This window comes from Phanerochaete carnosa, assembly GCF_000300595.1.
Source record: "Phanerochaete carnosa HHB-10118-sp unplaced genomic scaffold PHACAscaffold_12, whole genome shotgun sequence".
Taxonomy (NCBI): domain Eukaryota; kingdom Fungi; phylum Basidiomycota; class Agaricomycetes; order Polyporales; family Phanerochaetaceae; genus Phanerochaete; species Phanerochaete carnosa.
The window spans coordinates 1,323,490-1,339,302 of NW_006767639.1; the positions used below are offsets into that span (position 1 = coordinate 1,323,490).

Below are 15,813 nucleotides of genomic sequence, written 5' to 3' on the forward strand. Positions count from 1 at the left end.
AGCGCCTGTCAAGGCAAGTAAGAAACGCCTGTTACTGAGTAAGTAACAATAGCTGATATCATCAACGAGCTGAAATTACTGTCGAGCTTAATTTGCCGAATGATGCTTTACAAGACCAAATTTCTGCCAGCGCATATGAGGACGGCTGCCGGCCGCAGTAGTGGAAATTCGCAGCTAGATCACAGCACTCATGATCAAAATCAGACTCGCGTGTGTAGACAGGATGAAAGATAAGTCATAGTAAATGTGATGAGGCTTAGAGTTGCTACAAAGCGTGGTTACAGGCGTCGCGTGGCTTTAAGGCCAGCATAAGCTGACCAAGGAAAGAAGGTACTAGTATGGACATTCGATTGTGAGGCTTTTGAACGTCGCCGACATTTTATGAGGAGCCGAATTCCAATTGATAGGTCCCTGGGCCCACTCCGAAGTTCCGGCGGGGTTACTGGCGTCCCAGATGCCTAGTTGTACGCGAGCAGCATGCGAAGGGTAGTGCTGGGTTCCATTAATTATCGTATCCGCTATAAAATTGTGTGAGCATCCCATTCGTGATGTAACCAAGCACCTACATCTATGAAGTGTACGCATGTCGACCCCGTCGACACTCCAGACAATTCGATCCGCATCCCAATCGACCGTGTAGCGACGCGTCTCGTCAACTCTGCCTTGTTCAACGTAATCCTCAATCTCTCCGAAGACCCCCCAAAGAGGTTCTTGGTCATGTGGACTAGTCATGAAGATGTTGCTCTGCCAGTGCGATGGGTCGCCGCCCAGAAGCTCAACGTCGATCTCGTCGTGGTCGGCGTTGTCGGCTGAGGAAATGGTCAGGCGTCAGATACTTATGACCCCTGAATAGCGCCATACAGATCATAATGGCCGCTGTTACGACACCTGGGACAGCTGGAGCTGAAACTTCGAATGTAACTTTTCCGTACCTGATAGACTTAGACAAAGGAAGACGCCAAGAACCGAAGTAGAACTCACAACATTGTGAATGTAGAGTTCACGGTCGCACCCTCGGCAACGATGTTGTTCGTGCCATCATTAGTGTGCACCGTTCCCTTCGGCTTTTCTAGGTAGAGCTGCAGGCCTTCGCTGCTGGTTGAAACAGAGCTTTCAGGGCTCACGATGCGAAACGGTGCGTCGCCGTACTGGGAGATGTCGCTCGAGGCGAAGGAACTCTGGAATGTTCGACAGCTTGAGCTCGGCCTGCGAGTATTGACCACAACGGCGTCGACGCTGTTCGCTGTTCCGAGGATGAGAAGAAGTAGCAGAGCGTGTGCAACGTATAAGAGATGCATTATAGAGGTGTGAGGTAAGAGGCGAAGTCAGACGAGGTGGGACTTGTCGAGGCCAGCAGGACGAACAGACCGCGCCTCGGCACTTCGCGAAGTACTTCGACAACCTCGCTCAATTTGGGTAACCCCATACTTGGGCAGTCCACCGCAGTTTGCACCACGTACGCGGATGGACTAGGGAGCCGGATTATCTCGAAAATCCGATGTATATGAGTATACTTCAAGAGAGCATCTAAGTTGTCTCGATCAACCGAATGCCAACGCACCATTATCGGCGTGCAGTGCAAAAATCTAAATAAACTAAATCTCAGGCATGCATGGGAAGAGTAGACGAATGCATCGGAAATTATTATTACGACAGTGCGCAAGAACAGACAGGTTAGACACCTGGCGGAACAGTTCGTGAGAGCCAATGGAAAGAACTGACGAGAACGTACGAAAAAGCTATAGCGGAGTGCCCTCCCTGGCCGCACGAATGCGCTCCTTGATGGAAGCAATGGCATTCTCCCTCTCTGCTCTGCGTTCGGCAATCAAGCGGACGATATTGCTTCTCTTGGCGGTTTGCGTCGTTCGCCACCTCCAGCCTTCGCTTTGCTTACGGGTCATGCGCAGCATCTCCAACTTCATGGTTTTAAGCCGTTCCTGAACTTGGAAGCTCTCCTCCACCCAGTCCTCCCTTTTCTGCCTGTCCTCGGCGTTCATGTCCTCGACGGCCTTTGGGAAGTAAAACGGGTCGACGAGACCAACCACAGCCCGCTTGTAGGCCTTCTGGTTAACCCTGCCGACGCGATCGAGTTTTGCAATATAATTGTCCGTACGGATGTATGTCGTCTTCACGCCGTACACGGCCTGGAGGTAGGACCGAATGTCGGTTTTGGTGATGGACTGCGGGACGCGGAGGGTCGCCTCGTACGGGTTGTATGGTTGTCCTGCAGGCGTGTGGTTGCGCACCAGCCGGAAGACGACATTGGGCAAATAGATCTTTTGACCAACGACCTCAAGCTCCTTCTCGCCATTCTCGTTCGTCACGGTGCGAACACCACGTATCCGAGTGCGACGCGCATCTAGCCTCTCCAACCACTCTCCTTCCGTCAGGTACCTCCCATCAGGGCCTACAAGTTCACCCTTCGCGAAGTCGCGTTGAAAACGCGCATATTCAGTTGGAGTCAGACCGTCTGGGTTGGCGTCGAACTGTCCAGGCGCGACTGGGCGTTTTCGGAGTCGACGGAGGCGGACTGCCCTAGGCGTTGAGGCTGTTCGAGCAACAGCCGCAGCCTCAGGTATCGAAGAATAGAGACGACGGAAGACCTGCATCCCGCGGACGGGTATGCGGACAGAAGATGAGAGGAAGAGGCAGGGTTAAGCTGTGTTACCCGCTTTTTGGAATGTCTCGATCAGGATAATCCAAGTTTGCTTATCATGGTAAGTAAACTTGTCAACGGAGGTAACAAATGTAATAATAAAAGTTAAGATTAGTAACAAACCGAATAAGGGAAGGTTAGTTCCACTGCGAGGTTATGCTGAAGGCCCCGCCTTGCTCCTAACCATCACCTCATCAAGATCCATGCAGCCATGGCTGTTACTTTCGCAAGACTTGGTCGCTTTCTGAGGTCAATATTTGCCCCGACAATAACCACCTTCGGATTCGCATGCCTCCTCACATTCATTTTCGTACTCTACCAGCCTCATCCTGGACCAGGCGCACTGCAACGTCTCGGATGGCAGTCCTGGGACGTCATATCGGATACTGCGAAACCAGCCACTGCTGGGTCCACCTCTGAGGATCTCGACAGCGTCTCTGACCCAACGAATGATGGTGTCGACTGGTGGAATGTCACCTCTCCGGAATCTGCACCCGCCTACGACCCAGCGAGCTTGCCTCTCGACGTCTGGGACCCACTGATGCCCCACGACACCGGCCGTGAGTTTTTATTTATCCATCCATCTTATGTAATAATTTGTGAGCCGTGACCTAGTGTCGGAGATTGAGGTTGCCCAGTGCTTTTTCGACCCGTGGTTTATGCCAAATATCGCTGCGGACCTCTGTACACCCCCATCGACCAAAGAGCAAGATGCGATGAAGGGAAGGTGGGTACAGGTTATTCCCAACCTAAACAAGCAGGGCCTTTCATTCTTGGTGCGTTGTTTTGCACTCTAGTGGTTACATCGCGGCTCACTGCCCACCAGAACGTGTGGTATCGCCGCACGCGTAGGCTTGATATGCCTCTGATCACAGATATTCGTATCCTTCCTGAACGAGAGACCCCGTCACCGTTCTCACCGACGTGGTACAAGGTATCGAAGCCCGTTAGTCCTCGCGGAGAGAAACTCTTCCTGTGGTACAACAAGAACAAGACCCTCAGCGAAATGACTCAAGATGAACGACAGAACGAGCTTATTACCGAGATTGACGTCACGTTCGGTGACGACGTGGCTTGGCACGGCTTTGAGAAGCTCGAGCGGCCCATCGCCCCAAAGGATGAGGCCAAGAACTATGAGGACGTCTGGCTTTCTATCCGCCGAGGCGTGAAGCGTAAGCATCAGAACCATGCCTTTGCGCAGTATCGTACTAACGTGGCCGCAGCGCCGCCTCGTGCGGGTCCACTGCACTTCTCGCACGACGGCAAATTCAAGATCATGCAAATCGCAGACCTTCACTTCTCTGTAAACCGGGGTGACTGTCGCGAAACAAGCATCCCATGCACTGGTGCAGACAATATGACGCAGTCGCTCATCGCATCTGTACTCGACAAGGAGAAGCCCGATCTCGTCGTCTTCACGGGTGACCAGCTTAATGGCCAGACGACCAGTTGGGACGCTAAGAGTGTGCTCGCCAAGTTTGCGCGAGCCGTTACCGAGCGGCAGATTCCCTGGGCGGCGATCTTTGGGAACCACGACGACGAGGACGGCGAATCGCGGCGCGAACAGCTCAGATATATGCAATCCATGCCGTACAGTCTCGTCGAGCCAGGCCCGAGAGACATTCACGGCGTGGGTAACTATGTCTTGAAAGTCTACAGTGCCGACCCGTCGAAGACGCACCTGCTAACGCTATACTTCCTCGACTCGGGTGCATACGAAACGACGGGCTTTGACTTCTTTGGATTCACTCATTCGACCAATTATGATTGGATTCACTCAGACCAAATCAACTGGTTCCTGGAACAATCTTGTAAGCACACTTTGCTTTCATTCGATTTGTAATATACTGACCGGCGTGCTGTTCAGCTCGGATCTCGCCCATTGAGCGACCATTTATGCCGGATGGTGCGAAAGATATTGGCGGTATCTGGCGGCGGCAAGACCAGATAACGCCGCAAACAAGGCTTGCGAAGCCGAACGCCTTGATGTTTTTCCACATACCTCTGTGCGTCGCTATCTCTCTTCCGATATGTGCTTACTGACGACTGTCAATACAGTCCAGAAGTATACTCAGCGGCTGACCGTGACCCAGTTACAAATGCACCGCTCGACCTCGGCATCCACGGACTAGAGGGACATGGCAGCTCGACGAAACAGGATGGGTTTTTCCATAAGGGCGTCCTGCAGGCTATGGAAAGCGACAACGCTGGTGGCGGCAGCGCGCGCGAAGTCAAGGTGATCGGCAACGGTCACCAGCATAGTATGTCATCTTGTCATCTCCCTTATCCGATTATGCCTAACTCTTCGTCCTTGCTAGTCACGGACAACTGCCGGCGCGTAAAGGGCGTCTGGAACTGCTTCGGCGGTGGAGGATCCTACGCTGGCTATAGCAAAATCGGCTTCGACCGCCGCTTCCGTATCTTCAACATTGAGAACTACGGCGAGACGATTCGCACGTACAAGCATACGGAGCATATCGACACGTTCCACTGGCAGACGTTAGCTGGGCACGACGCGCCGCCGCCGTACGAGGATCCGTGACTCTACTAACTTGTATGCGGGTGTCTGGTGACTGTTAGATTGTATCATAAGGAACCTGGATATCTTATGGAGGCTGTAGCACACTAAATTTTAGAATATATTTTGACGTTGTGATACGAGATATCAGTTCCAACTTAAGCTTGTTCCGTAGGCGCCTTCGCGCGTTGGATGTCACTCTTCTCTTCCCTTTTACCTCGACTCTCACCGCATCGTTGTAATCTTCTACGGGGCCACGGGATACAACCACGGCATGCCTCCTCGTGGTAAGAAGAGAAAGGTCGGTTCGACGGAACAAGAGACGGGCCCTGAGCATGCCGAAAAGAATAAGGCCAAGCAGGTCGAAGAAGAAGAGAAGGTGGCTCGGAACACAACCGGGCTGCTCTCACTGCCTGTGGAGATCTTCGAGCAAATCTACGAAGGCCTTCTCAGTACTTCACGGCTTATTACGAAAGAACAGGTGCTGGAAAATAAGCCCCATCTGAGCGAGGAGTTCGTGTACAGGACGGACGTTTTGTGGTCGCTGACGCGGACGTGTCATGCTCTGAGGGTCTCCTGTCTACCGAGATACTACGAGCATGTCGAAGCCTGTGTCGTCCGCGGACCAAGGGTGTGGTACAAACAGCTGGCGGAAAGGCTGGAGAGGACGTCGTGGCTGCTGGTCGAGTGTCCGCATCTGGCACGACACGTTCAGTGAGTCCATAATTTCTTTATACGCTTTCGGTTCTGAGCACTCCTCGGGTAGGACCGTGACCGTGTCGCTCACTCGTTGTTCTACTGGCACTGTCCTTCCCGCATTTGCAGCATGCCTGAAGGCTCTTCCCAATCTACACACACTCCAGATCATGCATGCGCATTCACAGATGACTACGGCGTTGAAGGACGCGTTTGAATATGTCAGTCTTCCACAGATACGCACCCTCATCCTGCCGACTTGCGCACACAACATCTTGCGGGCGTGCCCGAATATCGTGGATCTGACGTGCAACGAAGGCGACGGGTCGCAGTTGATTTCCGCAATGGCGAAAGCGTCGCCGAACGTCGAAGTTGTCAGGGAAATTCGACTGTGGAGCGAAGCTTCGAGCAAAAGTGAGTGCATGCCAAGGGCGAGGATATGTTGCTGAACCTGAACGCGTACGACTTAGGATTGGCGAAGGCAGCTCCGAAGCTGCGCGAGTTATATGTTTATTCGGTTGACAAGGTGTGCTCTGTTTGTGCGACAACCACTTTTTTCTGTCTAAATTCTGGAACAGATCGGTCCGTTCATGCAGAGTAAGACTCTGAGCAAGATCTGTATTACGCGCGGAGTTGAGAGTAGGCGGGGGGAGGATGTGAGGCTCGGCATTGAGGCTACATCGAAAGCCATGTCTGCTGAACTCGACGAAGCAAAGAGGATCCTGGCGAGCAGCATGGTAAAGTCGGACAAGTGTCTGGAAGTTGTTTTCACAGCTCGTGACTTTGAGAGAGAAGCCAGGCTCAGGCAATATAGCTCCGAGCGCTTCTATAAAGTTGTGAAGACTCTCACATTCTCAGTACCGTAAAGGGCATATATTTCTTGCCTTCCGAACATTCGAACCTTAGCTTCCTATTCTTGCAAGTAATAATATCTCAATCTAATGTCATAGATTGAGCTGGTGCTCAGCTCGATATCAGTACGGCGCGTCACAGCCGTGAACTTTGCGGGAGGTTCAAACGGACTATTAACCAGTTATCAACTCGTTGGTCGATCGCGAACCGGTCGTGACAGTGCCGCTCTCCCTGGCCTTGCGCGCGCGTAATAATAACCACTCGATACGACAGAACAAATCCTCCCATAAAGACGTCCTGTGGGCGATAGAGAGCTACCATACTGTGCCTACGGTAACGTACGCGAGTCCAAGCTCCAATTTTTCAAGCTCGAAGGCAGCCGGTGGTCGCCGGCAGTAGTTCTTACAGCACGTCGTCTTGCAGTGCGTACATCAAACATTGCGCCAACGGTTTTATTGTCCCTGGACCACGTTTCATAAACGGGACAGTATTAATAATCCCGGTGTCTCTTCTCCGATTTTCTCTGCACGGCCTGGGGATGTTTTTGTCAATTAGCTGCAACGTATTGCAGAGTTTCTCAACTCTTATTTCAGCTGCTATCGCGAGAGGAGAGTCGGCGGATTTTACCCAAACTCTGGTACCAAAAATATTAATGCCGACTGCTGCTTTGATGGGTGAAGTAAGACGGATCGGCTGGGGCTTATCGCACAAAATTCAGCATGAACATACATAGTGATTTTTATGACTCATCACTGCACTCTTTGGCAGCCGGTGTGTCGAACGAGCTGCCTGAGAAAGCAAACTGAACGGGCGAGGGACAGAGTCAACGTTAGCGCCGAACAAGCAGCCAATCCGGTGAGCGCGATGATGCCCTAAAACAGCAATTTCATGATTATCAGAGTTTCGTAGAAAACATAAGTAGATAGTCAGAGGTTTTTTGCACTGTAGCATGCAACTTTCATGGGACTGAACGTGAACGCAGAAGAGCAGCATGCGAAATAACGAAAAAATAGTATCACAAGGGGCAGCACTCTCAGTTAACGAGAACTGCCAGCGCACGGGGGTGTCTCGAGCTGCTTTGTTTGTGGACGGTTCATCCAGCTAACCTCCGCTCCTCGCTGCACCAATATCCGCCCGGATCCTACGCCAATGCCTCACACGGGCACATCCGCCGGCCGGTCCGTGCGCGGCATCGCGTGGACGTAGAACTCGTGCGGCTTGATTGTCAATGTCTGCCGCAGCTGCAGATCGTACGCCGGGTCGTGCATGGAGAACGTGAAGCGCTGCATCAGGTAGACGAGCGTGACTTGGGCCTCCTGCCACGCGAACGACCGGCCCTGCGCGGCGTGTCAGCGAAGCACATGGAGACATTGAGCAGGGGCTGCGTACGATGCAGGCGCACATGCCGAAGCCGAATGGCTGCCACGCGTCGGGCTGGCGCGGTAGACCATGAGCGCGCAGCTGGCGCAATAAGAGGAGCACACGTACTGGAAGTGCCTCGAACCTGCCATCGAGCATCCGCTCGGGCCGGAACTCCTCTGCCTGCGACGAACAGCGTCAGCACGCGTCCACGAAAGCATAGACGGAGCGCACGTACGTCCTCGCCCCACACGCGTGGGTCACGCTGGACCATGTACACGCCGCAGTAGACGTCTGTGTCCTTCGGCACGGCGTATTGCCCCTGCAGTAGCGTCGTGTCCGCGTACGGCGCCGTGCTGCGCAGCACGATTGGCGGCGCAAGGCGCAGCGCCTCACGCAGCACCGCTATGCAGACAAACAGCGGCCAGTTAGTGGGGCGCGTGGCAGGCGTAGAGAGCGACAGTACCGATAAGGTAAGGGAGTTTGTGGGCGTCGTCGATGGACATCGTGCGGCGTCCGATCTTGGTGTCGACCTCCGCGCGCAGCTTGTGCATCTCGTCGGGGTTCTTGAGGAGGTAGTACAGGACAAAGGTTAGCATGGCTGTAGTTTGGCGAGGTCAGTGTGAGAGGTCACGATGGAGAGAGAGGGGAGGCAGACAAGATGTGGTCTCGTGTCCAGCGATGAGAAAGGTAAGGAGCTAAGATAGAAAGTCTCGTAATGGAGTAAACATGCAGATTATGAAGAGCGTACATTATTCTTGATAGCTTCTTCCGACAAGCTTAGCCCTGTCTCTTTGTCCTTCCCGTGCATCATCAGGTTCAGGATGTCTTTCTTGTCGGTTGGGGTTGGCCCTGCGTTGTTCATAAACTGGCGTAGTGCAGTCAGTATACTTACGGGGTGGACGAGTAGGAAGCTTACTGTCGTCGACATAACCTTGCATAATCTTGATGTCTTCCTCGTATTTTGAGTTTGTCCCACGCATGAACGGTTGAATGACTCCGGGCCTGAGGGCGCGGTTGCCGCTCTCGAGGAGGAAGTCGGACATGGCTCGCGCGAATGGATGTATACCTTCCTACGCAGAGTAAAAACGCAGTTCTAGAGACTCTGATAGAGGCTTACGACATAAAAGCTGTTCATGCTAACATGTGAAAGAGATGAGACTCTATATCGTCCGTTTATAAGGCGTCAGGGCTCACCGATAGGACATCGCGCAAAGGGTAATTGCATCGAAGGTGAGGGCAGTAAAGTCTTGAGCAGGGTCGATCTTATGACGAGGTCCAAACCTACGGGCGATTAGTCGGCTAGCGCGCCCAAACCTGACCCCCGACTCCTCACCTTTCCCATTTGTCGACGAGCTGAGTGACGACGTCAACCATATCGTCAAACATGCTGCGGATGCCCATGGCACTAAACGCGGGCATGAGGATACGGTCTGCAATAGTACCAATTAGAATACGCCATAGCAACGAATGGTGCACACTTACGAGCCAAGTGCCAGTTTTGTTCTTCCGGGACATAGGCCTACGTCGGCGGGTCAGGAGTTATCGAGGCCGGTCCGAGGCGGACTCACCGTAACTAATCCGTCGCCGACGGCGCTGCGTGTCTGTACCAATGCCGCACGGGGGACCTTGCGGAATCGCTTCTCGTCCGACACTTCGTGCAGGAGCTCTTGAGAGCTGATGACGACGACGTTGCTGCCTACACGGAGTGTTGAGTACGCATAAAAGTGAAAATCGTGAATGTGGCATACCAAGCAAATTGAGCTGGTAGATGTCGCCATACTGCTTGGCGAGGAGATGATAGGAGCTGATGGCTACCTCGCGGTCGATCATAGCTGCATGGCCGAGAAATGGGATGGACGGCGGCGAAGGGATGGGAGTGGTCATGATTGTGCCAAAAAATGCTGGTGACCCAATAGATGTCTTGACTAGCGAGTTTTATACGCGACTTGGGCCTGTGCCATTAGACGACGCTCTTCCACCAAGTCTAGGAACCTCCGAGAGACGAGCGAGTCGACTGCTCACGCTTGCCCGATACCGTTGGGCAAGAAAGTCGAGACCATCTGCGAAAAATCTGCGGAGTCGCTATCGCCGGTGAGTGTCTATGATTGATTGGTCGGTTGGTCGAACAAGCGAGTCAACAATTTACCGCTTGCCTCGGTGGAAACTTTCAGCGGAGTCAGACCTTACCTTGTTGTCATGCCCGAGGCGCATGCCGGACTAGCGCGATTACAATATACCTAATATAGAATATAAAAAGAAGTTACAATTTATAAGGATGTCGTGCAGCAGGTGATTTTACGGTCCCAGCCGGGGACGCACTCACTTGCAGAATCCGATGGGCATAGGAGGCCTGTGAGAGTGAGCCCAGACCCCAAAACGGTCTCCCGGGGCGCCTTCATGTCACGTGTATCCGGGACCCCGATCGATCACAAACGCCACGACGCTATCGAAAATCTTCCTGCATCTCTCCAGATCTCTCACTCTCCCTCCATATACCTGGCTCTGACGGGAGTCACCACTTTCCTCCGCGATGACACAGACGACAACGACAAGCTAGTGTTGTCTCGGCTCCCACTCACACCCAGTTCAAGACTAGTCGCCCAGAGGTACGCAACAAAGAATCGATAGACGAGGGCTAACTACTTTGCACATTTCAAGACCAGTTCAGAACTATTTCTCTACGCTATATTGGATAAAAGGCCATGGGTCGCTACATCATGATGAAGCCCGGCTGCATCCTGGGGTTCCGCGCTGTCGCCAGCTAGTGTGCGACGATGGGAGGCAACACGATGTTGTGCGGCGGGTTAGGGAGATCAGCGAGTACCTGGGCGATTGGCGGGAGGTAGGTAGGCGCGGGCGGAGCTGGTGCGGCGGGAGGAGGTGGTATGGCGACGAAAGCACAAAGCACCTTGAGCCGGCTGCGCGGCCAGCGCGACGATGACAGGCATTGGCGTAGCGACGGGCGCGGCTTGCACAGGGGCAGGCGGAGCAACGACCGCGGCTGGCGCAGCTGTCGGCACATTGGCAGCACCTGCCGCGCGGAGTCGGTCACAGTTCTCCACATGGCGAGACGGGTGGCGGAATGGCGGGCGGAGTGGGCTGCGCCTACTGCGCTTAGGCCTGGGTACCTCAGGGACACGCTCTTCATCGTCGTACTTGCTGGGTCCGGCGGCTACATTCTCCTTGTTTACAGCGTGCCTCTCCCTGGGCTTTTCATCGACCTCCTCTTCTTTGACTTCCACGATCTCCAGTGCTCTCTCTTTTTTTCTGTTGATTCTTTGCCGTAGGTGCGTGCGTCCAAAGCTGATGGGGAGAGAGCGCACGATGATCGATTGTGACGGCCCGGACTGAGGCTTTGATGCGGCCGGTGCGGCTCGAAGATGCATTGTATCGGAGGGCAAGGGGGTGGTTGCGAGACAAAGCGGCGCCTTGCTCGGTTGTATCCATTTCTGTCCGGTTCGACGCGAACTGAACAACGGTGGATGCCACTGATCGAGTCTCTCGTCAAACATCGCTGTCTCTGGGTGGCTGGCCTCGGTATTCGGGGACACGCGGCGGCTGTCCAGGACTTGAGCAAGCTGGAGCTATGCAGGGGGCGTCAGTATTCATATAAATCAAACAGCAGATAAACAGAACTCACCTCGGTTCTGCAGGAAAGTCGGCGGAAGGCTCACAACGCGATATTCGCGGTGCTCGAGCGGCGGCGAGACACGTTGGCGAACGGGCAGAAGCTGACCTTGCGCGTCGTCACTGTCGTCGTTGCCACCGTAGCCACTCTCCTCGTCGCTGAACTGACTACCTTCCTCGACATCGGACCCGGTGACATGGCCGTCGTGGCCGCTCGCAGTCCCGAACAGCTCGGCACGCACCCGATCCCGCTCACTCTCTTTCTGGGCGCGCATGTCGCTTATGGCGACGAGCTTCCGCTGCGCGATGCCACGGAGCTCGGGATCAGTAGGCGCGTCGGATGCGAGGGCGGTGATTACTTCGAGCCAACGGTCGAGCCACGCGATTAACCCGTCCAGGTCGTGTAATTCGATGAGTGTGGACGTTGTGGCCGGCGAGGCGGGGGATGTGGCGCGGGCGCTGTTCGGGGGGCATCGTGGTTTATTTGGGGGGGGGGGGCGATTGGTTGTACGCGACGCGTCAATGTTGTGAGCGCGACAGGGATACTGTTTGGAAGTAGTATGTGACTGTTGTGCGAGTGGCTAAGGCGTAGGTGGCCTTATTGTTGGCTTTGGAGACGCGTTGTAAACGTGGCTTGGTGCCTGAGCGATGTGACGCAGTTTTAAGAACGTGAAGGCGACGTTTGAAGGCGATTTTAAAAACGTCAAATGGGACGGAGAATGTGGTTTGGAGCGAAGGAGGACGCGTTTTATATTATCCGTGGGCGCCATTTGTTCCTGGTCGGCATCAATACGGCTTCCAAGTTTGGGTACTGGCACCTGTGCGATCGTTCTGCACGCCGACGCCGACGCCTCTCGTCGCTCCCCTCACCTCCGCCGTCGTCCAGATGCAAAACTAGACATGCGCAAACCTGAGCATTTATCTCGCTTTCTGTCGCGCTTGCCTATGGTCCTGCCCCACGTGCATCAGAGCATCCAAGCCGACACACCGGTTCGCTCGCTGATCTCCCTGTCACCGTCATCTCCGTCGCCGTTTCTGCCTCTTAGCGCAGGGCAAATACAAAGTCGAACGTATAGCACGCAAGGATCACTGGTGGCCGCTCCTCTCGTGAGTCCCCGTCCATGTGTACCAAGGCCAGCTCACTCACGCTGCATCCCAAGCCCACGCAGGATTGTGCAGCTTGCCAAGAGAACGGAGACAGGCCACGGTACATAGATCATAGGATATACGGTTCCAAGTACATACCAATAGTATGTGTTGAGAATGCGAGCCGAGGTCGTCCCGGATCTGCTGCAGGGTGGCCGTCGTCGCCTCTGTTCTCGTGTTCGCGGCGTGCACTTGTCCTCGTGCTCTGCATCTGGGTACCGCTATCACTGGTGCAGCAGATACACCGGCGAGCCCCCTGTGGCCTGTGACAAATGTCTCTAAGCGGCGGATTTGAGGGTCCTGTGATCTGTGACCGCTGTTCATATTGTGGCGTTCGGAGTTGAACGCTTACCGCAATAATAGGTGGAGCAGATAGCAGCATGGAAAGCCTGTTTCCTACTATTCTCACGTATATTGGCGGCCTTTCATCGCCTCAAAGCTCAAAGTGTCGATTTCCCGCTGCTATACTGGTTTTAGTCACAATGGGACCGGCGTCTTCGTGCCAACGCCTCCAGGAGCACTTCGCAATCTTCAACGCCGCGCAGCGAAGCACCGCTCAGCTGTGAAATGGTACACAACTGGAAAGACATCTGGAAATGGTTACAATACTGGCTGTTTATAGAACACTGGCAAAGTAGCTCATAAAGAGTGCACAAGCGGTAGCTCACCTTGAATCTAACTCGCCCCCTCGCTTTCCCACGTTGACCAGTATGTCTGCACAGTTAGACCAAGCACTTGTCCAAGCCTACTCACGAATGTAAGTGGCGCTCCTGCTTGCAAGTTAGCAGCCTAATACTCGTAACTTCGTCTCCTAGAGTCACGAGTTACTATATCGCCGTAGCTTCCTCGTGTAAGTACATCATTTGCCTCCCACTTCACCACTCACACGGCATCTGCCCCTCAGGCCTCGCCGTCTACGAATTTCTGATCACTTTCAGTAACGAGATTGAGATTGTTTGGAGGAGGCCTATCACTGTACGCGCCGTGCTCCTTGGCTCGGTACGATGGTGTATGCTCCTCGCGACGGTCACGAACCTTGCGCCTGCGAATGTGAGCCTTGAATGTTTCTGACTGTGTGCAGTCTGTGACAATGCTTACTACAGGAGTAAGTACAGCTTGTGTAAAGGCCTGCGGGCAGCGGGTCGCTTACTGAAACCCGATATATAGCTGTACGGCGCTTCAGACCCTGTACTGGGTATTCGCCCTCATGCAATTTCTCCACGCCGCACGTACGCATCACGCAGTCTGTCTAAATCACAATACATCCGCTGAATTCCATGTGCCGGTCTTTTCCGCCTTGCGTGTCTTCGCAATCCGGGATAAGATTAAAGAGCTATGTCTGGTCGCTGATCACGTTCGCATTAAGCATGGTGCCATTTGCGACGAATATGGTGTGTGGCACTTATGATTGAACCTTGCATGTGCTCTAGTTTACGCTTCCATGCAGTACAATGCGGTAATGACAAAGTACGGGCTCGATGTTGATCCGCTCTTTGGAACAATGTGCATCGATGGGTCTCGGCTGTCTGCACAAACATATAACATGTGGGTACACATATCTCGCTGATGCACTTGCAGAATAATAATTTTGCAATATAGACGTATGTTTCGCGGTCAAGGACTTCTAATGTATCGGAAGCACTGATACTACTTGCTCACAGTCTTTTATATCACACGTGGCTCCCTCATCCTCGCTGACGCTATTGTGCTCATCCTAACGTGGATTAAGACGTTCAGACACTGGATGAATGCCCGCCGTCTCACGATGAAGACGTCGCTGACGACATGTTTGCTGCGCGATGGTCAGTGGTCGTGTACCCGACTTCACATTTCCTGTTGCTGAAGCCCAGCTACTCCTACAGGAACCGTGTATTTTGTGTGAGTACAACGAGACAGCTGCATTAGAAGGAATTTATCACAGGCGACAATGAGCACAGAGCTCTGCTAGCTCTTAATATGACACAGCTGCTGACACTTAACTTCTCCGATACGGTGCGTCCCCGACATGGGTACGTGAGCGGATAGCTGACATCGAGCTTAAGGAGATGGGATTACTAAGCACGCTGATAACAACCATGGTGCGCACCCCACGTTCCGTTCGCATTGTTTGTACTCATGGACTCGTACTATCCACGCAGCCCCCGATACTCATCAGCCGCTTCATCATCAACCTCCGGACGGCCGGCTCGACAATGTCGGACCACCCTATGCACATGAGCGGCCAACAGCAAGGACAGTCAGCACCGCAATTCAGAATGCCAGCGGGTCGGTTGGGGGATATGGGGGGAACACTACGAGATGGCTGGGGCGACGAACTTTGTGATGAAGAGAGTGGTGTCGCAGAAGCGGGGGAGGAGGGACGTCATGAGGCCAGCGCCGAGGCATGAGCCGGCGGCATTGAAGATTGTACCAGACTTCAGAGTACTGTGATTTGTAACTTACGCGAGCAAAATGCTCGAAGCTTATGATATTTAATGAGCTCAGTTCAGTAGTATGCCGTCAGAAGCGGTGGTACACGAATATACATCAGCAAAACTGCCAGCTCTTGGGGAGTGTCTTGAGTGTCTTGGGTAATACGCCCAAGGCGGCCAAGGCGCCAAGACACTTGATGTTAGCCAAGCTATGTCGTTTGTCTTGGGAAGACGCCCGGTCTTGGCCAAGACTCTCAAGACGGTCGCCCAAGGCAAGCTCAAGACAGCGGTCTTATGGGTAAGACGGGCACGTTGGATCAATCACACTCATTAGATAGCTGTAAACCATGTGTTTCACGCTGGTAGGAGCTCTAATACTACGACTACATACAAGTACCACTTCTTTACAATGGCTACGATGTGAATATAACAGTCAGCTAATAGGAATGCCGCGAAATGAAGTGTAATCCGTACCGGGGCATGGCAATGTCACCTGTTATTGGCTGGAGTCTTAGGGTACTGGCCGTTCGTCATCGCTAGACTCG

General features: G+C 53.5%; 7 protein-coding genes across 7 annotated transcripts; 3 read left to right on the forward strand and 4 right to left on the reverse strand.

The window, feature by feature from the left end:
- Nucleotides 1-174: 174 nt before the first annotated feature.
- PHACADRAFT_153747 (glycoside hydrolase family 16 protein) lies at nucleotides 175-1,358 on the reverse strand. The gene is made up of 3 exons (XM_007401405.1): nucleotides 982-1,358; nucleotides 862-932; nucleotides 175-809 (listed from the first exon to the last, which is right to left on the reverse strand). Exons 1-3 carry the CDS (start codon nucleotides 1,296-1,298, stop codon nucleotides 334-336), a joined length of 864 nt encoding a protein of 287 aa, XP_007401467.1. The 5' UTR covers nucleotides 1,299-1,358; the 3' UTR covers nucleotides 175-333.
- A 4-nt stretch (nucleotides 1,359-1,362) lies between these two features.
- Nucleotides 1,363-2,660, reverse strand: PHACADRAFT_264895 (uncharacterized protein). The gene has a single exon (XM_007401406.1). The coding sequence runs from the start codon at nucleotides 2,607-2,609 to the stop codon at nucleotides 1,740-1,742; it is 870 nt and encodes a 289-aa protein (XP_007401468.1). The 5' UTR covers nucleotides 2,610-2,660; the 3' UTR covers nucleotides 1,363-1,739.
- Nucleotides 2,661-2,836: 176 nt separating this feature from the next.
- On the forward strand, nucleotides 2,837-5,304 carry PHACADRAFT_264898 (uncharacterized protein). Its single transcript, XM_007401407.1, has 7 exons — nucleotides 2,837-3,216; nucleotides 3,272-3,432; nucleotides 3,483-3,828; nucleotides 3,880-4,467; nucleotides 4,524-4,662; nucleotides 4,715-4,917; nucleotides 4,975-5,304. The coding sequence occupies exons 1-7, from the start codon at nucleotides 2,868-2,870 to the stop codon at nucleotides 5,196-5,198; spliced, it is 2,010 nt and encodes a 669-aa protein (XP_007401469.1). The 5' UTR covers nucleotides 2,837-2,867; the 3' UTR covers nucleotides 5,199-5,304.
- A 22-nt stretch (nucleotides 5,305-5,326) lies between these two features.
- Nucleotides 5,327-6,849, forward strand: PHACADRAFT_178866 (uncharacterized protein). The gene is made up of 4 exons (XM_007401408.1): nucleotides 5,327-5,888; nucleotides 5,941-6,284; nucleotides 6,341-6,396; nucleotides 6,449-6,849. The coding sequence occupies exons 1-4, from the start codon at nucleotides 5,449-5,451 to the stop codon at nucleotides 6,734-6,736; spliced, it is 1,128 nt and encodes a 375-aa protein (XP_007401470.1). The 5' UTR covers nucleotides 5,327-5,448; the 3' UTR covers nucleotides 6,737-6,849.
- A 1,027-nt stretch (nucleotides 6,850-7,876) lies between these two features.
- PHACADRAFT_153757 (uncharacterized protein) lies at nucleotides 7,877-10,198 on the reverse strand (the record flags this gene model as incomplete). The annotated part of the gene is made up of 14 exons (XM_007401409.1): nucleotides 9,833-10,198; nucleotides 9,653-9,780; nucleotides 9,567-9,603; nucleotides 9,418-9,514; nucleotides 9,279-9,365; nucleotides 9,202-9,220; nucleotides 8,986-9,154; nucleotides 8,833-8,933; nucleotides 8,740-8,779; nucleotides 8,548-8,682; nucleotides 8,362-8,486; nucleotides 8,211-8,258; nucleotides 8,112-8,156; nucleotides 7,877-8,059 (listed from the first exon to the last, which is right to left on the reverse strand). Exons 1-14 carry the CDS (start codon nucleotides 9,966-9,968, stop codon nucleotides 7,877-7,879), a joined length of 1,350 nt encoding a protein of 449 aa, XP_007401471.1. The 5' UTR covers nucleotides 9,969-10,198.
- Nucleotides 10,199-10,542: 344 nt separating this feature from the next.
- PHACADRAFT_264902 (uncharacterized protein) lies at nucleotides 10,543-11,608 on the reverse strand. Its single transcript, XM_007401410.1, has one exon. The coding sequence runs from the start codon at nucleotides 11,468-11,470 to the stop codon at nucleotides 10,898-10,900; it is 573 nt and encodes a 190-aa protein (XP_007401472.1). The 5' UTR covers nucleotides 11,471-11,608; the 3' UTR covers nucleotides 10,543-10,897.
- Nucleotides 11,609-13,567: 1,959 nt separating this feature from the next.
- On the forward strand, nucleotides 13,568-15,244 carry PHACADRAFT_201128 (uncharacterized protein; the record flags this gene model as incomplete). The annotated part of the gene is made up of 13 exons (XM_007401411.1): nucleotides 13,568-13,614; nucleotides 13,673-13,707; nucleotides 13,762-13,907; nucleotides 13,939-13,962; nucleotides 14,025-14,086; nucleotides 14,224-14,248; nucleotides 14,305-14,402; nucleotides 14,436-14,458; nucleotides 14,519-14,659; nucleotides 14,720-14,735; nucleotides 14,795-14,849; nucleotides 14,900-14,935; nucleotides 14,996-15,244. The coding sequence occupies 13 exons, from the start codon at nucleotides 13,568-13,570 to the stop codon at nucleotides 15,242-15,244; spliced, it is 957 nt and encodes a 318-aa protein (XP_007401473.1).
- Nucleotides 15,245-15,813: the final 569 nt, after the last annotated feature.